Source organism: Chelmon rostratus, chromosome 5, assembly GCF_017976325.1.
Source record: "Chelmon rostratus isolate fCheRos1 chromosome 5, fCheRos1.pri, whole genome shotgun sequence".
NCBI lineage: Eukaryota > Metazoa > Chordata > Actinopteri > Chaetodontiformes > Chaetodontidae > Chelmon > Chelmon rostratus.
The window spans coordinates 18,339,980-18,364,142 of record NC_055662.1 but is presented as its reverse complement, the minus strand read 5'-3'; the positions used below and the strand labels follow the sequence as shown (position 1 = coordinate 18,364,142).

The 24,163-nt window shown below is 41.4% G+C and overlaps 1 protein-coding gene across 1 annotated transcript in view; it reads left to right on the top strand.

The window, feature by feature from the left end:
- grid2 (glutamate receptor, ionotropic, delta 2) overlaps window positions 1-24,163 on the top strand; it is a 478,236-nt gene that overhangs the window by 441,248 nt on the left and 12,825 nt on the right. The window contains exon 14 of the mRNA XM_041937698.1: window positions 8,989-9,155. Coding sequence (XP_041793632.1) covers window positions 8,989-9,155 — 167 coding nt within the window. The remainder of the gene's footprint in view (window positions 1-8,988; window positions 9,156-24,163) is intronic.

The window sequence follows — 24,163 nt, the reverse complement described above, 5'->3', positions numbered from 1 at the left end:
CACTGATGCAGTACGATGGGATGGAAGGGGAGGCGCCGTCTCTCTCCTCCGTGCCGAGCAACTAATCTTATCTTTATTCAGACCTTCACATATTCGCAGGAAGCCAGCTGACGCAGGCTGAGGGGGGGTGTTTGGCTGGGGAGCAGCCTCTCATTGTAACGCTCTCTTGATTTGTCAAATGAGGCCCAAATAAAAAAGGCGGCACAGAGCATGTGGGGAGAAAAAGACGGAGAGGGAACAATCCAAGAGAGAGAGAGAGCCGGCTTAACAAAACCGTTTGTAGGTCTGCAAGGCCGTGCTTCATGTGTGTGTATGTGTGAGTGTGTGTGTGAGTGAGAGAGAGAGACTGAGAGGGACAGATAGGGAGGGAGAGAGACTATCAGTAATGTTTATAAATTGGGACAAGCTCCAGATCTTTGCTGCTTGTGGCCTGAGATGCAAAGATAGTAGAAGTCGATGTGAGCTTGTCTCTGGGCTGTTGCTTTCTTTCTCTCTGTGTCAGTCTCACATCAGCTCTCTCTCTCGTTTCTCAAAATCAAACAAATCAAAGTCAAAGGAGAGTGATGCAAGAAAACACATGCAGAGTTATGCAGCAAGTGTAGGGTGTGAGGAAGCAGTTTGGAGCCGATAGAAATGATATGTAGAGAGACAGATGAGAGAGAGATTTGGAGTATAATACAGGATCCTGAATTTAACCCATCTTTAATCCTGCAGTGAAACTGTAACTCTTGGCATCTTATAGTCTCCATCATGTAATTCAAAAGCTCCACACTTGTTCCTATGACGTGGCATAATGTTGTGTTTGGAGGGTGATTTAATAGCCATCTTTGCAACATATTTAAAACTACTGTAGCAAAATGCTAGCCAGTCAGGACATGCTAGCGCCAGTCAGTCAAAACAGCTCCCCCAGCTCCTTTCCTCTCTGTGCTGTGCTGTTTACTCCCCCTGACTTTGTCTTCTCGGGACTGAACTTCACTAAAATGTTTTAAAGAAATGGCCAAACGACTCGTGTCTAATAACTGGCTGATTATACTTGGACGGAGTTAAATAAACTGATGACAAGCAGTTAACAAGTTACAGTGACTCTCTGGCTCTCCGTTCCCTTAAAGGTCAGCACTGTCAGGTTGGCTTGCCATTGGTGTAAATTCTTGGGTCATAGTTCACCAAAAATAATAATCAAATGCAGAATGAATAAGGAAATGCTGTAATCATGACAGTTCCATTGGAATGAGCTGGTTTGCTGGGAAATCCTGTCACGTTACATTCTGCTGTAAGGAAGTCAGTCTGACTTTAAACTGAAACCAGTCAACAATGATTTATTTTAAACATGACCCTAAACTGACCCTAGCCAAGTACTTTTAGTTGTTCAAATCTAACCAAACCTTAACCGCAGCGGCGTCAGATCATAAAACATTCATGTCATGTTTTGGAAGGCAATAATTACAGAGGGCTTCTTGGTGCTTTCTACACTACAGCCTATCTTGCCTGTCATTACGCATGAGCACCATGTTCAGATATGAAATATCAAACTTCCCGACAACAATCAATTTATTATGCCACACTTAAATAAAAATCTTCACAGATTCCAGTCTCCAGCCGTGATCAAAGCAGCTTTTGCTCTGTTTAAATCTGATTATTTCACTCTGAGATTTAAAAGTAATGAGTATGGACTGTTGTCTGCTGTGAGGATAAAGATGTGCAGCTATCACAAATCCATGTGGATAACATAACGCTCAATAACGAAGATACGCATGAATAAAAAACTGCAGAAATGTCCGTCTTTATTATGGCCATGAGTTTTCACTGTTTTCCAGCCACTTCATCAGTGTACTCCCACTGGAAAGAACAAAGCGCAGAACCTCCCATGTGTAAAACATTTCACATCCATTGCTTAAAGGCTAAATACTGAACATTTAAGACACTGACTTCACACTAGGGGACGATTTGTTATGTGCCACTTTAAAAGTGTTTGTAATCTAAGATGTCATTTATGGATGAGGAAAAATACAGTTTTAGATATGTTTGAGTTTAAACTTCGAGCGAGTTGAAGAATCTGCTATTCCTTTTGCATGTTGGGCGCCCTTGAAGGGATCTTTCTGAGAGAGGGGAGGAGAGAGAAATAGACAGAGAAGAGAGAGTGGACTCTGGAGTTTTGAAGTTTAAGCAGACTAGACTCTGAAGCCAAACTATTTGAACTATGGATGAGATAGACGGACCTCTTGAAACCCGCCAAGGCGCTCATTGGATTCGGTTCTGTAATATATTTGGAAAGCATCGTCTGGAGAGAGGTCTATAAGTCATAATGTGTATGAGTTCATTTCAAGGAGTATGTATATACATTATGTGCAGGTGGCCCCAGTGAATCAACTTTTATTTATTCTTTCATTTTGCTCCAGCTGGCTGATCAAGGAGGAAGTGGACTGTGTGGACCTCATTTGGAAATGTTTTTTCTGTTATTCAGACTCTGAACGACTCTGTCGATCCAAAGTTACTGCTGATGAAAGCGAAGAATCCCTGAAAATAGTGTGCTACTGAAATTACATCTTCCTTTTTTTGCTGTTTTACTTTTTATGTCTCTTTTGAAAGGATTTTCACAGCAACACTGGACACGCCTGAAATTTACATTGTTTTTTTTTTGTTTTTTTTATGGTTGTGTTGTGGCAACTTCATGTATCTAATTCAGTATGTTTAAGGTCAGGCAGGTAAATCCTTGGTGACGGTTAGGGAAAGATAGTGGACTTAGTGGAGGGTTAGGATTAAGGTTAGCTATGATGGAGATATGAAAATTTCATGGACAATAATATTAGTGCTGTAGGAGACAGGGTTGGGTAATGTGATTCTGGCTGAAAGCTGAGCAGCTTTTTTCCTCGACCATTTAGATTTTCAAAATGTCTTAATTGAAGGTTGTCAAAATGTTCTTTTGCAGGGCTTTGAATGACCAGCAAATGAATCCAGACAGAATAAAACAAAACACATTTTACCAGACATTTGTGTCTGGTATGTAGTGTTTGGATCATTAATTTGACCAACCATTCATTTTCCAACGTCAAACTTGTTGTTTGTGCATTGTATAACACTATTTGCTTTTTCTTCTTACTGTTGTATAGTTGCAGTGGTATACTTATTTCCTAACTTTATCATAAAATCATTGGAGTACTTTTCTTCCGTTTTATTTTGGTTATTTTGATAAATTTCCCCATCGGCTGTGTTCAAATGATGCTCTACAACATGTTAACATTCTAGTCACAACTGTGTTTGTACTAGATTATTTAGGTCTAGTAATAGAAGAAAATGATGAATAATTAGATTCTTTTTAACTACTCCCCATTTCCTGTTTTGCCTGAAAAAAAAAACACATAAATCAGTGCTGCAGCAAACATATTTCAGGCTCATGGTTCAGTGGTGTTATGGCTTCATTAAGGGAGCTCAGCCATCACAAAAGCTGATAAACAAGACACACATAACGTAAACAATGGAACAGAATTAGGCTCATCCCCCCACCTCCATACCCCCCCACCCATGGAAGGAGGGAGCGATGCAAGTGATAGAAAACAGAGGAAGGACAAGGAAGAGAGACGCTGAGATGGCTTTACTTCAGAGATTATGGATCAGACTACGCTGTCCATGTCACACTCATGAGAGGGATAAACAAGATCCAATGCAGTGTTTAGGATTCATTGGTGGATGTTTGATGGTGTGTGTATGTGGGGAGGGGGTCTGGAAGGAGGCGTGTTTGCAGGTAATTGTGTGTGTGTTTTTGTGTGTCTGACTGTGATTGTCGCCAAAAGTGTCTGTCAGTGTGTGTGTGGAAAGTAGCTTCTGATAATTACCTTGGCACGACTGAAATCACAACCCTGGACACGGAAGAGAAGTAAAGGTGTGTGTGTAGTGTGTGTTGTGTGTGTGTGTGTTATTTTATGCACATATCTGAGATGCAGCAATGAGGTAAACATTGCATGCATATAATGTAAGTACCGCATGTGCATGATAACCTAATCTCAAAGCACAGACATTTTCAGGCAGGTGAGGACCGCAAAGTGAACAAACTTAATGAAGAGTTCACTTGAGAAAAGGCCTGCAAACGACAACCAGTATAACATTGGTTGTTGTATTTGCATGGCTCCAAGATTGCAACACTCAAATGTACCTGCAAATGAAAGTGCTAAAAAGGTCTCTCGATGCTATCTAATGATAGCGTGCAAGTGTGCACGGGAGTGCAGTAGCTCATCTCCCCCATTTGAGAGGGGGTTTTATGAAACTCTAAAATGCTACTTAAAAGGTTGTGTTTAGCACCAAAATACCTCATGAGCATAGCCCACTGGTGGGCTGTGTTCATAAAGAGTCTTTTTGGAGTTGTTGATTGAGGCTTTTGTTTGAGGGTTGAGCACAGTGAGAAACAGGCTGTTCTCTTCTATTGTTGGACATCCCCTCCTCTGAGAAAGAGGCTCCCTGTTTAGATTTGATCAGCGCACCAGATGCAATAGCCAGCTATTGAGCAAGTGGAAAAAAAAAAGACATTCATCTCTGCTGAGACAAAAGTTTTCAAATGTTTTGTGTGTGTGTGTGTGTGTGTGTGGGGGGGGGGGGGTTGACCTTAAGAAACTCAGAGCCAGAACTAATAATGTTTTTATGTGTGTAGTTTCTGGAGCAGAGAGGCGAACTTTCTGTGATAAGATCCAAAAAGTATGTGAAATGACATGTGTGAGGAAACGTGCCTCAGTAGAAAATACAAATGAATAGAATATGTGATCTACCAAACATACAAGCAAGCGAATGTCATATTGTACGTAGATAAAGCAGGGTGTAACAAGGGGAAAGATTGTGGATGGGGGTTTTGAGGATGGTGTTGATCTGTGATGATCAGACCCTCCATCCAGCATCTTACAGCCAGCACAAGCCTCAAGCACGAACCTCCAATGACACATGAAATCTCTTCATGCAGGTAATATGGCTTTTAAGCCCCAAATCACCAATTCAGTATCTGCAGTTTGCTGATGTGTAAACCGGTGACTCCAATTTGAAAGGCAGCAAAAAACATCCCAACCTCGTCCTCTTCCCCTCCTCCTCCTCCTCTACAGCTGTGTTTACCTCCATCTATTCATACTGTACCTGCAGAATACTCCCTGGAGTGATTGCAGAGTCTGGTGGTTTCCCCTGCAGCCAAAACTCAGTCACTATTTTTAAATGTTCAGAAGTAACCTGGTTCTGTACAGATGCATATTGATGCATGAGCATTTCGCCTCACTTTAATGACAGTTTTCAGGTCACACTATACTCCAGTATTTAAAGACTTACTGCGACCTGTAAACATCTTGCTCTTTCAACTTTTGGTTTTTACTGTCACCTCTGGCACAGACACTTAAAGATCAGATTTGAACTCTCAACACAAATGTAAGTTGTTGTGCTTATTTTTCATCAAAATATTGTATTTCATCTGCATATTTCATAAATATTCAACTGTTCTCAAGTGTATTTGTTTGTTACTCAGCTGCTATGAAAATGAGGTCCTGCCTTCATGATTACAAAGTTAAAATACGGATTTGAGTGTCAGAAAAAACATGCCAGAGTGCAGCTTTTGAAAATTCTATCACAGGGTGTCAAAGGTGCATGTAAACTGTTTAACCTGCAGAACACCTTTATTGGAGTATGGCCCATTGCCAGGTTCCCCTGTGCATGCAAATGCGTAAAAAGCTGCCTTGCATCGACAATCCTGCTGAGTCCTCACCAAACTAGAGAGCTCATCCATCTCTTTTTGCCAGTGACCTTACATTTCCTACAGCGACAGATACAAGGTGGAGCTTAAGTCTCTACCCTCTTCAACGCTCTCCTCTTTCCTTTTCATCGTTTGGACGCAAGCAGGCTGCAAACCTCAGGGATATGAGCTGTGAATGTCAAAGCAACAGCATTGTTGATCAGTTGGAAAAGAAGTGCCATGAAAAAAGAGAAAGGCAAAACAAAATACGAGTAGATTGAACATGCTCCGAGGCTTTCTCAGGCTGCTCTGCCCAATAACAGTGTTTTTCAGCTCCAAAGTTCTCAGCAGTTAGAAAGTTACGAACTGAAATGGGGAGCTGCTCAAATATTCACGATCACGATCACAATCAGAGGCGGCACAGCAACAGGGGGGAGCTGACCTTCAACACATCACTTTTATGGTACCCGATTATGATTTTGGCCTTCAGTAATTAATCAAACTTGAGCCAATATTACACTGGTGCTTTGCATGTAGAGTACTTGTTCTGGCACATCAAATCAAGTGGTCCCTTTTCACAGATACGTACATTGTCTCTGTTTATAAAACACAGCTGCAGCTGCAGGCAAGAGCATTCCCCTTCAGAGGCTCCAGCATCATTTTCATTGTAGGGATTCTTCCTTTTAATGCTATTGCATGCTACGTTGGCATTGGCTGATGATTTTATTGAGTTCAGTTTAATTGGATTAAAGCTGCGAGAAGACGTGCAGCACTTGAAGTCCTGTGACGTAGAGACTGGTGCATTTGAACAGTTCCTCACTTATCAAGTGGTCCCATGTGAGATCCCAAACCCACGGCTGAAAGACTCTGTCATAGAAAATAATATAAGATTAATCACGATTCCTCCTTTTGATCATGAAAATACTAGTGAAGGGTTTCACATCCCTTAAGTCCTGTGCTGTTCATTTCAAAAATGAACACATGAAACCGCAGGAGACTTGGTAATTGCAGGAAAAGCAAAATTCATTTAAAAACATATTCTCTTTTACCCTTAGTCCTTTGGGCCTGTGGTGTTTGTTATAACGTGCAGTACTCTCTCCATCTCATGTTGACTCCAGTTTATACTCTTTTTTTCATAATGGCCAATGAAGAGAGCAGTATACATCCCAGTGATTTTCATTTTCCTTTCTGCTTCTTCTCAAATGGCTCATGAATTGAACTGAACACATTAATTCCACTCTGTCCTTGCCTCTGAAAGGCATCAACACATGAGGGCTTGTAAACTAAAGTGTTGTCTCACCACCAAACCACAGGTCTTTTATAATACAGGGACTTTGTAACAAGTAAATCTTTGTAATTGGTGTTTTTCTCATGCTTTTTAAGGGTTTCGTTTTTGTAAGCACAGCGATGAAAGAGACCTTTAATTTACTATATATGATGACAGAAATCCTGTCAAGACAAACTGTGTAAACTTAGCTTAAATTAAAACATTTTTCATGCTGAAGCAGCTGTGTTTGTGTACTGACTTCTTCTTAAAAAGGCAGTATACTTGGTATGGACACTTTTTTTGCTCCATTGTTGGAATTTGTATACTAATTCCAAAGGACTATGACTATGCTCATGAGATTAGCACAGCTTTTGTTGTGTTTTCTGTGTGGCTGACATCAGAGGTCGCTTCATACATACAGTGCATAATGATTATTTTCAGCCCTGTTCACCCAAATGTGGAGAGAAAAAAGTGCAGTTGAAACAGATTTTTTACTAATTTTCTTTCCACAAAGCCCATAATCTTTCCAATTCAAAAGCAATAATGAAAAGCCATAAAATTATTCTTCAAAGTAATAAAGTGCTCTTTCCACTCTTTTTAAGGTTGTAAAGAGCAGAATGAACCATTCTGATGCCCTGCAGTGAATTATGGCACACACACACACACGTGCACGCACACACACACACACACTGACACACCGTATACACTTCAGAGGACTACAGACTGTGAAATTACCCAATCAGAGGGTCTTGTCGGTTCTCAGACATTAGTCATCACACATAAGCTGAACTTAGGTGACACACCCACACACACACACACACACACACACACACACACACACAGACAAACACACACAGCAAAGACTGAGGGGTCTGAAAATTTCATAAAGCTCCATTAAAGTTAATGACACACCAAGTCCAAAGTAATGTGTTGGAAGAAATGTGCGTGTGCCTATTTGAGTGAATCGTCAGAAGAGGTGTCAGGATGTGAATATCACAGCCAGCTTGTTTGTTCTCCACTTTTCATTTTCCCGTGAAAATAAAGATTTATTGAATGTTTACGAGACGCCATGTCAACAACAGGCACCTTAACTTTGACAAAACAATCTGCGGCTCTCACCTTGAGTCACTTTGACCCTCTTGTTCCTCTCGAGCACAAGCTACGGGCACACACTTTACACGCACCCACACACATACACATACTAAACAAGGACATGCACAGAAAAATATCCAACACACGGCACTTTCATCCCACATAGGGTGCTATAATGATTGAGCCAACAGGCCATTCACACTTCTACAGTCTGGGGAATGTTAAACAGTGAAGTTGCTGTGCTGTAAAGTTTGTCATCCTACAGTTGCTGGTGCAATACTGCATTTATGGACTAAAAATGCCAATGGTTATGAAATATCTCTCTTCTGGGGTGAGTCAGTCCTCATGGATCACCTCTACAGTGTCTATGCTGAATGGACTCAACCGTGATTCAGCTAATCTACAAAGACACACAAAAGAGTAGGTTTATAGAGCGTTTCTTAATTGATCAAGGCTTAGCTAAACCGAATAAAAACTATTCTCAACTGTACCTTTCATTCACTTTTCTTCGGTGATGAAGCCTCACCTAGACACTGAATCAAAGACCTTCATACACTCATATCCCTTTTGCTGAGGTCAGCTAAATATAGACACAGGGAGAGCTCAGAAAGTACAAGCTCTGTAAGTACATATAACCAAGAGAAAAGGAATGAAATGTACAAGGAATAGATGCATATAAAATACTGCTGCAAGTAAAAGTCTGTGTCAAAGTGTGAGTCTACATCAGGCAGTGACATACAGTGCTAACACAGATATACAGTAGGACAGGATGGGGTTAAATATGCCTCCACTTATGTTTGTTTCTAAAATTAAATGACAGAATTGTTACATAGGTCAGTTTTCTGGAGGCTGGAAGGTTCATCTCTGTGACCTGAGGTAAAGATGCACCTTTGTGAATACTGTTGTGTAAATGTCTCCTTTTTTTGTTTCCTCTCAGGTGAAGTACGGCCGCTTTGGCTTTGTGTGGGACGCAGCAGTGCTGGAGTACGTCGCTAATAATGATGAGGACTGCTCGTTCTACACCGTCAGCAACAACGCACCAGACCGTGGATACGGTATCGCCATGCAGCACGGCAGCCCCTACAGGGACATTTTCTCCCAGAGGTAAGAGTCATAACAGTAAACAACAGTCGGCAGCATCCTTGACTACATTTTATTTGATATTTGAAAGACATGTTTCAGATGCACATTGATGGAGACGCCGCTTTTGTTCCACACGGTCATTTTATCTTCAGTTTTAGGTTGAGATATATCCCCCACTTTCGTGACGAGTTAGGAAAAAAATGCATAATTTCAGGAGAAGTCATGAAAGTTTTTATTGCTCCAAATTCATTTCAGCCAAATAAAAAATGGCCACTCCCATAAAGTTTGCCCCTCTTCTTGCTTACAAAATTTCCTCTGTAGGTCAGACACCAGGAAAACAGCAGATTAAATTGTACATCTATCTTCCAGAGGAAGTAGGTGAATGGCACTTTCACAGCTTGTGTGCAGCTTGGTTGCTTCGCCTCAGCACAAACCGCTGGTTCACGTTGAGGTTAAGCAAGTCTGACAACATTGCCTCGCAAATAAGTCTTCAGTAAACAGCGTGGATGTAGCCAAACTGATCCCAGCTGTTTGTCTTGTTGCTGGAGCACACAGTGGACGTTTTGTTTGTTCAAGGTATCTCATGGATCAAGAAAGTATCTGAAGTTATTCTTATTTATCTTGTCCCTTATGACTATTAGGAAGCTCGGTAACCACACAAAGGTCGTTCGCTCTTCTCCTGTCAGCTGCTGAACTGCTGCTTCACAATGCCGAGTGTCCTTGTTTGTTTGTTTGTTTGTTTGCATTAATTTTTAACGCAGCGCTGCGACATAAACCACATCACCAGATTGCAGGTTCACTCGCATGAGGTGAAGTGTTTCTGTGAAGGCCATGTAAGGATTGCTTGAATCCCAACAGAGAGTCGTGTTGGTTTTATTTGTGAGCAAGCATGAGATCATTTCAAGAGGAGGGAAAAACAGAAATGTCTAATGCCTTCATTAAGCTGTCATAATTTATATTATGTAAAATAGTCTGTCAGTGTTGTTTTGTGTCTGTGCGTGGTAAGAGATGGAAACACATTTTATGTGCATGGGCCAAGCTGTGTGAACTTTACAGAGTGTGTGAGCGACTAGGCCTGCCTGTTTATAGCTCCATATCCGGTGGAGTGTTGCGCTTCAGAATATTGCCTATCATGGCTGTTATTAAAATAAACAAGCAATTAATTGACAGGCCATGTTTCCAATTCCCTCCTATTATTTCGGGGGCAATGTCAGTCTCTCTGGAAGACAGTTTCAAACTCATACTCGTCCCCACGGTTTAAACAAAAACAGCCAGAAAGTATCAGGAGAAAGAAATAATTACAGAGGTATAATTGTTTTGTTTTTCTTTGCTTTTATTTTGAGATTTTTCATCCTGACAATCTGTATTATACAGAGTAATGAAGCACAAAGAGGAGGTTTAACAGGCATTGTATTGGCGGTCATGCCCTGATGGCACGGAGACAAATTTTTCACTTGGCTAGATTATCTTTGGTGGCCTGGTCATAACAAGTCAAGAGACCTAATGTTTGCAGTTGGATTTGTGTTGGCTGGCACGCCTCTATTTGTTCAAGATAAAATCGTTTACTGAGTTATTGTATTTTTCCTCACAATAACCAGACCAACCACCACTGCAGAACATAATCAATTTTCGTACCATCGACATTTCTGGTGGTTTCTGCTTCTCCACAGTTATTGTTGAACACTAACACTCCACTAGTCTTGCATATACAGACTTGAGAAAGAGAGGATTTTTGTTTTTAATCTGATGGCAGCGGTCAGTCACGATCTCTGTCCACAGCAACATGCCCAGAATGCTGTGATGGCACCTTTCCAAAATACTGAGGGGAAATGTTGTGGAACTAGAGTACAAGCCTGAGTGTTATTAAGTCTACCAAATGACACAAGCTGCAGTATCTACAGAAATGAGATGGGCATGATTTTGTTCTTGTCAGTGGAGTGCTGTAGGGATCCCATCCACTAAAAGTAGATTTCTAAAGCAGTAACACACATTGCAGGCTGGATGGGGAAAAAGCCGGCCAGAACCACTGCAGCTAATGGGAGGAGTTATATAAGCAGCTAACATCTGCTAAGCCTGCCTATCCCTTCTCAGATGCCAGTACAGCCACATGTATCTGCTCTTGGTGTCAGACACCACAGTCTCAGTGTAAAGACACTGCAGCTCCTGCGTCAGAATATTCTGTCAGGCACTTCTTTAGTCTTTTTACAATTGGCACTTCATGTCTTGATGTGGCATGGCAGAAGAAAAATATTGACTGCAGCCTCAAGCTTTTCTGTCTTTGTTTTAGAACATGTTTTATATCAAGATCTGTATAAGGCTGTTTTCAGATAAGTTGCTTTCCATGGGTTCCTTGCGATTGTTTTGTGTGAAGTACTTAGAAAGGTGTTCCACAAGAATCAACATCGGGTCCCTATGTATTGACTTTAAATTTGTAGTAGTAATTTCCCAGTTCTCATTTATGCTGATGATGCCATCCTGTATTACATTGACCCATCATACACCAAAACCTAAACTCCAAAACAACATCCACAAACTGTTGATGCTCCCGCTCCTATCCATGCCCTCAGTGGTCGTCTAGCTGATATGATTACAGCAGTAACAACCACAGCAGACAATGGTCATGTGAGGCGCATAGTGCATAAACTAGAAATTACTTTGTTATACTGAAATAGAACTCTGTTTCTCCTTTTAAAACTGAAAAGAACAAATATATGGATTATGTGCACTTTGGAACTGTAATTTATTTCAGCACAATTTGAAGTTAGACACATTTGTTCTTCAGAGGAACTTTACAGTTTACTTTCTAAGGTTTCTTATTACATTTTTGATGTGGTTTTGATGAATGTATCTGAAAAGAAAAGAAAGGCAGCGCTATTCCAACATATTACCATCACAAGTGAGTGAGATTAAACATAAACACTGGACCAGCAGTCTGTTAAGATCCGTATAGTCAGTGAATGGTGTGATTGGAGGGGGAATCAGCAAACTCTGAGGAGTACTTACTTTGTGCGTGCGTGCGTGTGTATTTGTGTGTGTGTGTGCGCGCATTCTGCATACTTGAAGAGTGTTTACTATCTGCAGGTCCCCGGAGGTGATATGAGATGAAAAAGAATTTATTTGCTTTGACACTTTGGAGAGAAAGAGAGAAGGGCAGTGTCTGTAGAAATAGACAGACTGCTACAACTTCATCGCTTTCTACCACTTTGTTTATTATGAAGAAGCCATTGCCAGAGTACAAGTGCAGCACCACTGTCTGTCTGTGTTCCTGTCTGCGTGTGTGTGGATCTGGGTGTATTTGTCAGTACTGTCGAGCAAATAATGTGCGACTGCGTATGTGCTTGCATGTGTGGGGGCACTGCTGCTCAGTGATTGATGGAGACAGCCTGCAGATTTACCAGAGTCAGAAAACAGCAGCGTAAAGGGCTAGTCCGCTAATTTAAACTGACAGCTCCTGACAAGTTGTTTTGAAGTGCTGAAGGGGCAAGATTGTAAAAAAAATAAAATAAGATAAAAATAAGCCCTCCCTCTCAGGCATCTATTATTTTTGTCTGTGTGAGTCTGCGGGCATTGATGTGAAAATTTAGAATAGAAGATTTAATCCATAGGAGATGGACATCTTGAGGGTGCTGCAGTCTAAGAAGATAAGATGCAGGCCAGACGTTTTGTTGTGCATACTGAACATGATTGCGTTTTACATTTCGATTGCGAGATAGATGAGGTGCCTCTTTGTTAGTGATTGTGGTCAGGACTGCAGAATTTAAAGTGTAGGGAGGGCAGCAAATTCAGTGAAAGTAGAAGATAAATGTCAGAAGGAATAAACATTTCAGAGGAAATTAATTGTATGCTCATTAGTACGATATCACGCTGCAGTGCTGTTTTCATAATAATTCTACTTTTCAATTTAGGTTCACATTAGGTGACCAAAGAGGCCACATCTTACATATGAACTTGATGATGGTCACACCACTTGTTACATAAAATCCAGCAGCAAAGCTACATTCATATTGTTGTTTTATTACCTGGCTGCAGGCAAGCATGGCCTCAGGGCTGATAGTTTAGTGTTTCTAAAATAGAGCGGTGGTACGCTGTATTTCTGTGGGGACCATGGCAGTGAATGTTGAATGGTACGCTTGAGGGCCCAAATGACGTGTACAAGAGCGAGAAATCATTGCCGCAATCACAGACACATAATACCTCAGAGAGCATGGGTTAGATTGCTGTTGTGAGCGTACAGCACATGCTGGCTTCACTCTGTAGAAATGACATTAGCCTGTTAGCCTGTGGCTTGTCATTTCATGGCCTGGGTTGAATGAAAGTAACCACAATAAAACTATGGCCCATCAGCGCTGATTTCTTTGGAAAATGAGCTCGGACTTTGGACAGCTATGAGGGATTGAAGCTTTTTGAGGTCTCGAGTCAGAGAGGGCTTGATAAAGTTCCTTATTGTGTTGTTGAGGGTATAATGTGAGTCATTTCCTGCAGACCTCAGCCAGTATGTCTCCCTTATTGATACTTGTTTAAACCCATAAACAAGGTAGCAAGGTCAAGGGGTATGCATCCTGTATGTGTGTAATAACTATCAGCATTCTTTATTTTTTTCTCCTTTTGTCCTCTCTTTGGTGCAGACTTGTCTTTATCTCAGTCTTAAATCCAGCAATCCATGCATCCTTTCCTCATTGTTCCCTCTGTGGCCTTACCTTACCTTTTTCATGCATTTATTTCATATCCTATCCAGACGATAAATTGAAGTCCAACCACAGTAAGTGATGTGTTACCAATATGAAAGCAATCCTCGACTAGAAGTTGTTTTTTAAGTGATACTAAAATGCTCTGGCTCCCAGTGAATACGAAGTAAACTGTAAAGAACTCATAAAACCTGTTTGTTTGTGTTGCTTTCGGTATTCTGCCAAGCATTTTTCTCAGCAGCACTCATGGCAGTAAAATTGTCAGCAATAGTTAAAAAACTGTTGATGAACTGACTTATGAAAGTTTGGTTATTGCGAACCTGAAAGTGAAATTTAATGGATCATGTAGTGGAGTTTTATTTTAGAAATGTATATGATCGACATAAACTAAATTGCACCATTGAAGGACACATATAAATGCTTTTAAAAGCTGCCTTTGCGCATGTAAATCTCACACTTTAGTCCCAGCAGAAGGGTTGTAAACAGAGGAGGGCTTGGGGTACTAGCTCTCTCTCATAAAGGCATTTTTGAAGAGCCACTTTGATCAGGATTACTGTAGATGAAACGTCTTAACGAGACAAGAGGAGTCAATACAGTAGATATAATGTTCTGACCCCCAAAAAAAGTCTTTGTGATCAGCCAATAGTCTCATTTCACCTGAGCCATAAAAGTAAATCAGATCAGCTCTTTTTAAGGAGCTTTGCTTACTGCCTGTCAGTCACACATGTGACAACTCACTGTAGTGACTATACAAAACTGATGACATAATTAGCAACCAAAATTAGGTCAGTAAGTCGACTAGAGCTTCAACAAGTGGTTCTTCAACTCATTGGTCAACTGATATGAAATGAATCTGTTTTGATAGTTGTTTAAGTCATTTCTTAAGCAAAGATGTCAACATTTTGTCATTGTGGCATTTCTAATATGAACATTTTCAGCTTCCCTTTCTCTTAAATCATTATAAACACTTTTTAATAACCGAACAGTTCATCAATTTACCAATAAAATAATCAGCAGATTAATTGACAGTGAATAATTATCATATTAGTTCTTTGCAGCTCCAGTGAAGTCTGCTATAACCTCAGGTATATGAGATTGGTGACATTGAGAAAGGAACATAGTAACTTGAGAAACGTTTTCTCTCACTCTCTTTCTTAGAGATTAATTCAGTGTATTGTCCATTTCTGTATATGTCATATGTATTATTTACTCAAAATTCAAATTTCTATTTTGATCCCATGGGAAGGAAAGATATTATATGAGTTCAGTCAATGCAAAGACTGTCAGAATGGTTAAAGAATAGTCCTTAGATTTTAGATTTAAACAACTGACATTCGTTTATTTTGAGAAGGCTGCACCTTATTTTGAATGCTCTTTGTAGTACCATAGTACCATCGGCTACATGCATAATCGAAATAAGGCATGATCAAGGCTCCTGCTGAAGAAGGCAACAGCTAAAAAGCGAGTTATTTGATTCACCATCTCTCCCTCTCCATCGCACACTCATCCACGCAGTCAGCTCAAGTTAAGCTGGAGGCTCTGAAGCCTTCAATTTCCAATCCATGGAAATCACTATCCATGGGGGAAAATAATGCATTTCTTTCCAAGGGTGGTGAGCAAAGAAAGATGGATTGTGTGTGTGCATATGCGTTCAAATGTGTGCATTAGTGTTTCTACAAGTGACATTGTTCATGTCACGTGTCAATCTGCTGTTGCTCTCCTTCTCTCTCTGTCTTTGTCGAAGCTTTCTCACCCAAAAACTGTCAGTTTTCTACCAATCTATCACAGTAAAACTCAGCCCACACACTTTAGTGCATTCATTAAATCTTTATTATTCCTAATTAATGATGGGGATGTGGCTCTCTCTCTCTGTCTCTCTCGCCATCTCTCCTTCACTCTTTCGATGTGTTAATGATGGTTAATGACTGTTTGACTTCTGTCTGATGTTTTTCATAGTTGAGCTTGATAATTGGTTCCAATTCACCCACACACTGCAGCTTAATGATGCTTAATTGAAAACTTTGTTGACAAAGTATATGACATTGAACCCTGAGAGCGCTAATTGGAATAATTAAGCTTTGCAAACTTTATTTGAGGGACCAAAGATTCATGGGTAAATGACCTCCCTTACCTTGTTCCTTCAGCTTTGCTATAGTGACACACTGTTAATTGAAAGGGCAAGATGTTTGCTCAGTGATTAGCACAGAGTAGGACGGTGTTGTGTTGGGACATTGCCTGTGGTGACCGTGCTCTTTGTGTTGTTATGCCTTTGCAGCAGTGCATGTTGGGATATCCCCCAGTGCATGTTGGGATCCTTGGATATGGGTCATACGTCCATTCAAGCTAGTTCTCATCAGTTTCACTAATTTCTTGTCTTACCAAAGTACTGATGTATATAACGAACTCTTTGGTCCAGACAAAAAGTATGCCATACAATCTAATGCTTGGATTTGCTTTTTATGCCTCCCTGCTGGTGACAGCCGTAACCAGAGGTATTATGTTTTTAGGTTGTCCGTCCATCCATCAACCCATCTGTCCATCCATCACATTCTTGTGAACACGAAATCTCAGGAATGTCTTGAGGGAATTTCCACTTAGACTCAAGGATGAACTGATTTTAGTGGTCAAAAGTCACTGTGACCTCAAAGAACATGTTTTTGGCCACAACTCAAGTTTTCACACACCAATTATTATGACAAAATGTCACACAAATGTCTCACAGGTTAAAATGATGAAGCGATGACATTTTACATCCAAAAGGTCAATTTGACTGTGACATCATATTGTTGTGCAAAAACACTTTCCTTGCCATTATTCAGCACCATAACTCAGGAACAGAAGGGGACATTGCAACCATATTTCACATTTGGTCACATACTGAGTTGGTGACACTCATCTTGGGTCTCCACCTTCAAACAGTGGTGAGATCTTCTGTGCTGCCGAGTTGAAGATGTGCACGAAGCATCCACATTTTACAATTTGTAGCTTCTTTGCAGCAACATCCATATTTGAAGCATCGTAGTCCACCAGTGGCTCACTGGTTCTGCTGATGTTGAGCTTCAGGTGATCGTTGTTGCACCATTTGCAAGCTCTCCTCTGTACTCCTCTGTAAAAACAATGTCAAAATGAAGTGTTTCAGAATACCAGGATGTCTGAGACAGTTCAACTGTATGTTCCAGCCTCTCAAATGTGTCTGGGACAGCTACAATTCTTGCTGCTCTCCTGTAATGTGTACCCAGCTTTAGAAAATCAGCAAATTTCCTCAATATCCAACCAAGTTGTGCACACTTTAACTGTGAGATAGAGGTCAGCATGTTATCTCTGCCACTAAAATGAGTCAGTGAAAATACCCAGTCTATGACTAGGAAGGTCGCTGGAGAGACTTCTGTGGTTCACTCTTTTATATCTGCTACCAAAATAAAACCCACTCAAAAGTGAACTCCAATATGCACCACCAGTGCTGGAATAATATATTTTTCTGTCTAAGACAACTCCAGCAGTCTGTGGTTGAATAAACAGACTTTCCAGACGTTGGGGTATTGATGTGTGGATGTGGGTCAGTGTGCTTCAGTCTCAGCTTCTCTTACTTTTATTTCTTTTTTCACTAAAACACAAGGAGAGAATAATCATGAGCAGGTGCTTGTCACTGACTGCGTTGATGTTACTGAGCCTCTCTGCGGTCTTTACTTCCCCGCTTGCAAAAGTGGCAAACAGATCTGGTCAAATAAACTAAGTGACTGCTGCACAGGTCAGTATGTAGCTGATTGTGTGCCCCTTTGTAATGTATTTTTGACAGGTTTGGCGTGTTTCTTGAGGCTGGTCACATAGCAAATTGCAACACAGTGTACTGATGATAATCTGATGCTTTATTGATTCCCCCTCGTCTCTGCCGGCAGGTCAAAAATCAGGTTCAGCAGACCTTTAGCTTGTGGTGATTCAGCATATGAGGATACTTCAGTGTGTTGTTTGCTGACATACCTACTCAGAGTAATTGAAATCTGTGCGCAAGGTTTTGCCAAAATGTCTGTCATCTTTTAGTGCACATAATTTCCCAAACAAATCACAGCTTTTCTAAGGCGTGCTTGTACTCTGAGAGCAAAATTTTGAACTACGCTGACCCTGCATTCATCAGAACTACAGCGAAACTACTTTTGGATACTTTTTTGACTTGATAATGTGAACATTATTCTCCATCATGTTTTCCAGTGAGGCTAACACCAGAGAGGCAGCCAGAGACCGCTGATGTTGCCAGCTTTGTGTTCAGCTAGTAACTGAGCTGTCAACCCAGTGTTCTTCTCATTTAAGAAGCTGACAGTCAACGGTCATCTCCAAGCAACAAACTCATTTTAGCGTAACACCTCCGTCTCTCACCCCCCCTTGTCTTCCCCCTTCCTGCTCATTTCGCTCATCTCATCCTCCTCTCTTTACTCCTCCCCGGCCTTCTTCTCCTATCCTCTCTCCTTTCCCGCATTATTTTGTTGTCAGCCATCCATCCAGACTGAGCACACTGCCAGTGTTTTTCTTTTTTTTGCTTCACATTTTCTCACTCAATTTTCCATCTTCCGACTCACTCACATCTCTTCTCCCTCTCGTCTTCGTGTTCTCTTCCCACCTCACCTCACAACTTCCACTTTTCACCGTCTCCAACTTAAAAATGTGTGTGCTGTTGAGGTGACAGGAGGAGAATATTCCTATAAAAGAGGAAGACTGCTCTAGTTGCTGCAGACATATTCTGCCTTTCCTCAGATGGCAGTGTGCTCCGCGATGACGCACTACGCCTCAACACCTCTCACAGAAACAGTTAAGAGGTCTATCTAGCCAGTTCTGAAATTCACTGAACTGTTTCATATTATGCTTGATCATCTAACCCATACGGCTCTGCATTTTAACAGGCTGCAACTGCTGTAAAAGCCTTTGACTGGGAGAAGACTGCAGAATCAACACAATATATGGAGTTACAGTGCATTTAAAGGGGCAATAAGTGCAATTTTTACTGCCCCATAGCAGAAAATAGCCATAATATATCTAGAGGGGGTTGATAGCTGAGCTGATCAATACCAATGAGTCAACGGATCAGTTTGCCAGGTGCTGAGATAACAGGCTTTCAAAACTTACTTTGTAGCCTGAAGCCTCTGCCTGGAACAGCCCCACCATCCATTTGAGTTAGAAAGACACTCCCCACACTCCAGCAGTGGTGCAGCAACACAGTGGGAAATCTCATAACACTCCATTTTCACTCCAGTAGGGACATCATTTATACCATTAGGGGCTGTTCATTAAAACTGTTATGAATAGATGTTTCTGTCAGATGAAGTCAAATTAGCTCCTAAAAGCCCGGTCTTTGGGTAATAAGGAGACGTATGTCCCCATTTTGCATGATCATAAAGTCTTTGTTTGGAAGGATTTCCACAGGAAGTAAAAGAAAGAACAGAAAGTCATAAAGGGCCACACAATACTTTGATGAGCCAAACACGTGAAGATTACTTGATGGTTCTCCTCGTTCCGACCATGAAAGGCTGAACCCTGTTTGAAACACGACTGTCTTCTGACAACTTTGATAGCAGCAGTTTAGCTTCCATGTTACTCACACATCCCCTATATTCCTGCATTTTTCATTTGATCTCTCTCCCTCTCTCTCTCCCTCTCTCTCTCTCACCCCCTGTCCCTCCCTCCCTCTCTCTCCCTCCCTCTCTCCCTCTCTTACTCTCTCTCTCCCTCTCTTACTCTCTCTCTCTTCCTCTCTCCCTCCCTCTCTCTCTCCCTCTCTCTCTCCCTCTCCCTCCCTCTCTCTCTCCCTCTCTCTCTCTACTCCCTGTCCCTCCCTCCCTCTCTCTCTCTCTCTCTTACTCTCTCTCTCTTCCTCTCTCCCTCCCTCTCTCTCTCCCTTTCTTACTCTCTCTCTCCCTCTCTCTCTCCCTCTCTTACTCTCTCTCCTTCTCTCTCTCTCTGTGATCTCAGTATAATATTTTTACCTTGAATGTGTTTTGTCACCTGACAGAATTCACACCATCTTTCACATTTTTTTCTCTGCTTTTTTCCCCTTCTTCCTCTCTTCAAGGCCTCTGCCCCTCACTCCTTTATCCAAATCACTGTAGTGTGTGTGTGTGTCTGTGTCTGTGTGTGCGCGCGCGTGCACGTGTGTGTGTGGGGTGGGAGGCAATGGCTTGAGTCGACTAATAACGTGTGATCATCCCGTCATCAAGGCTGCTGCCATAGAGTTGCCATGGCAACATCTAGTCCGCGCAGTAACGGCCACTGCGGAGAGAACGGGGAGGCAGAGACAGAGCGCGAACACACACACACACACACACACACACACACACACACAGACAAACAACAGTTGCCCTGCACCACACGGGCAACCCTTGCTCGTTTGCTTTAACAGCCAGTGGGACTGTTACAGTCATTATAGATCTCCCCAGTCAAAGTCAACGATCTTAAAGCAAGGTGATCACTCATTACACATACACAGTTTTAATGCATCGCACAGCACACCAGCTGTTTCACAGAGGCATTAAGATGCATGCATGCATACACCAAACCCTTGTCATCTGATAATACACACACAGTTACAGGACAGCTGTTGCAGACAAAAAAGGCCAGTGAGATAGGCACACAAATGACATTTATTCTGTTATTACTTTTCACCGAGCCTATCACGCACACGTCACTTCCCTTATGCATGTGGCTGACACTGAGGTTGAAACTCACATTTGCTGTACATTTTAGTTGGCGATGATGCATTTAATTAGATGCAAATGTACAGTTGCTATGAAAACAGCAGCCCCCGTATGCAGGACATGACACTAGTAATTGCACTGTATGCCGTCAGACTGCAATGATATATAGTAGATGCTATTTTTGGTGATTAACGTGGTCTATTTCCTGATACTGCAGGCAGCAGAGTGCTGACTGATGATGCCTTGAGCAAAAAACAACTAACAGCCCCTGAAGGAAGAATAAAGCTAAGAGACACATCTAAGTGTACCCTCCCTCAGTTCAATATTCTCTATATTCAGACCGGAATTAAAGCAGAAAAAGTTTTGGATAACTGTGCAGGAGAAAGCGCTGCTGTTGTGAGGAAATAAATTAGTTGTCATATTTCTTCTCCTGTGCTTTTTCGTGAACTCCATCAAACTATGTGTAATGTAGTGGATCTTTCATGAGGACATAAAGGCTGTGACACGCACACACACACACACACACACACTTTGATTAGCTACTCCTAGCTCTCATTATGTCAGTTTGTCATTTTGCAGGATTGTAGTGTACTTTGAGTGTGTGGATAGACATTTACACGTCTGTCTGTGTTGCTGAGTGTGTGCAGATATGTGTGTGCACAGGTAAATTCGGGTGCCTTTGTGTTTTTCGAGGGAAGCTGTATTTCGTTTGGTGAGACAGCGGCAGACAAATTAGAGATCTAGACAGATGTTGTACTGCAGGAAACCTTTGACTCAACCCATGTTTTTGTCAGGCAGCTCACGGTGGCCTTTCATCCTGCCTGTCAGCCATGGGATAGAGATAGATGAAGAACAGTGGTAACCTCTTTTGCGCGTTTAGAAATAATCATTGCTTTTTCCGCCAAATTTGTAGTATTCCATGCCTAGCAGCTGCCATGAGTTAATAAAGATCTGCAGGTTTTTACATGTGTTGGGTCATTCTGAACACACGTAACCTGTAAGTGACCGAGCTCTGGACTAGTGCATTTAATCAGAAGAAGCAGAATTACTCCGGCAAGCTCATATAACATTGATCTGAGTTATTGTGTCTGGATTGCTGTCGTTTAAAAGGTCCCTGTAGTGTAGCATGTAAACATCTTCCTCTTCACTCTGGGTTTGCACCATCTGTCCAAACTTGGGCATGGTCTAGAATTATGATGGTAGGAAAAAAAAACCTGACAGCAAGCATCACATAATATTGCCAGCATGGCCATCATTTCTCTCCTCTTTCCTGTGAGTATCCTGCTATTACATGTCTGTGGGAAGGATAACGGCAGCTTAGCCTCAGTGAGATAAATCTAAGGCACTGTAAATCTAGCTATTGTGTGCATACCTGCGTGTGTGTTCTTGTAAATGCATGTCAGTGTTAGGGTTGGATTCGAGGGCTTGTCGGGGAAGCAGCTTTTGCATAACTCTGATAGGCCAATTAGAGCAGAATGATAGATGATAAGCTCCTTGGGCAGACGGGGTCGTAATAGAGGGGAGAGAGAAAGCACTCTGTCCTGAATCTCAAATCTTTTCTGCTCTGTCCTCCCTCAAAGTTACACCCAGCTTCGTCACAGCCTTAAAAATCCTCTAATGAAACACTCTTTTGGAAATGTTTGTTGTTATGTTTTGATCTGTTTGATCTTTGATCAAGTTGGGGAGCCTTTTAGTTATTCTTTGTTGCTTTGTTTGGCATCCTTTTGATTGTCTTGAATAAGATGGGGAAATTTTGGCATTTAGTAAGTCTTTGAATTTATATTTGAACATCAGATTGTGAATTAGATACAGCCAGTAACCTCAACATGCAGCAAGATCCTATTTAAAATCAGGTAATCATGCGTCCAATGGGATATTTGACAGTTGCATCCCTGATTCCAAAAACAAATGGGACATTGTGTTAAACATAAATAAAACAGAATGAGATCATTTGCTAATCATTTTTGGCACATACTCAGTTGAAATCAGTGCAAAGACAATATATTTAATGTTCTACTTCATCAACTAAATATCTGCTTGTTCTGAATTTGATGCCAGCAACACGTTTTAAATAAATTGGGACAGGAGCAACAAAAGACTGGGAAAGATGTGGATCGCTCCAAAAACACCTGTTTGGATCATTCCGCAGGTAAACAGGTTGATTGGTAACAGGTCATAGTATCATAAATGGGTATGAAGGGAGCATCCTGGAAAGGCTCAGTCGTTCAAAAGCAAGGATGGAGCGAGGTTCACCACTTTGTGAACACATGATTGTATAAAGGATGTTACTACATGGGCTCAAGAACACTTTGTAAAACTGTCAGATAGTTTCCAAATGTTTTACACAGTGTCCCAACTTTTTTTGGAATCAAGGTTGTTTCAGTATCGTTATTTCTCTCTGCAACAAAGAAATGTTAATTACCCTTTTTCAGTATGTGTTTGTTTCCCCTCAAAGGTCAACAATAAAGATCTTTTGTATAATTTTGTCACAAAGGCATTTACTGTCTATAGTAATTGTGTTCACAAGTGTTAAAGTGGATGAAACAAGAAAATGCCACTGCTTATTGCCGCTCCTTAAGTGCCACACAAAAACCTGTGCAACATGACATTTGTGACACATGAGAACAGTCAACTCCAGAGCAGAGATAACAGGCGGCAACTCCAAAGCGTGCCTCCTCTTTTCACAAACATGAGACGACATCAATTCAGACAAGGAATCTTCAGACGTTGGCTCAACTCCAAGCAAGAAATCACGAAATATTTTGACAAAACATTGCCTGGCCTCTTTGATAGGTTGGATCGCTCTTATTCCATCTCATTAGCCTGCTTGTAATCCGTCTTCCTCTGAAGCCGTCTGCCAGAGCGCAGGCCTGTTTGTGTGTGTGTGTGTGTGTGTGTGTGTGTGTGTGTGTGTGTGTGTGTGTGTGTGTGTGTGTGTGCGTGTGTGAAGCATCTGTTGTCAAAGTGACAGATAAAAAGGTCAGTACTGTATGAAAGGAGCATCACTTCTCGGGAGGGAAAAAGCTTGTTTTAACTTTCATAAACAGTGATTTTTCTGTGATACTGTCATCAGAGAGGAACAAACTCGTAAGGATGCTGTTTAAATTTTGATTAAACACAGGTGCTGTTCAAAAAACTAGACTTATCCATGTCAACAGGCATATCAACAGTGTGCCCTGCGTGCAACAGCAAAGTGTTTTTGCTCTATTGCTCTTCCAGCAATCCAGCACTCGGGCACAAGTCCTGTGTTATACAGTACAATATCACAGTCCAAAAGAAACTTAGCAACGGAAATGGAGCAGGGCCCACTGCACTACTAAAAAAGAACAGATGCAGGATTGATGTGAGATGAGGGAGTTCTGCACTGACTACCTTTTCTTCATGCCAGTGGAGTAATAACCAGGACATACAACTGGGCCAGTGCTGCCACTATACTACTACTGCCTCACGCTATGGCAGATCTGTTTGATTGGATTTGTTTTGAGTCAATATTGCATATCATCTACACAAAGTCAATCTTGGCGCTAATCATTGCTGATCTGAGCCAAACAATCCTGCAATCAAGCTTGCAGTTGGCGGACATGATCTCTTATTAGAATGACTGTTGATGGATTTGCTGTGAGTGAGTTTCTTATTCTCTAATTGTCTGTCTCCTCCTCTCTTC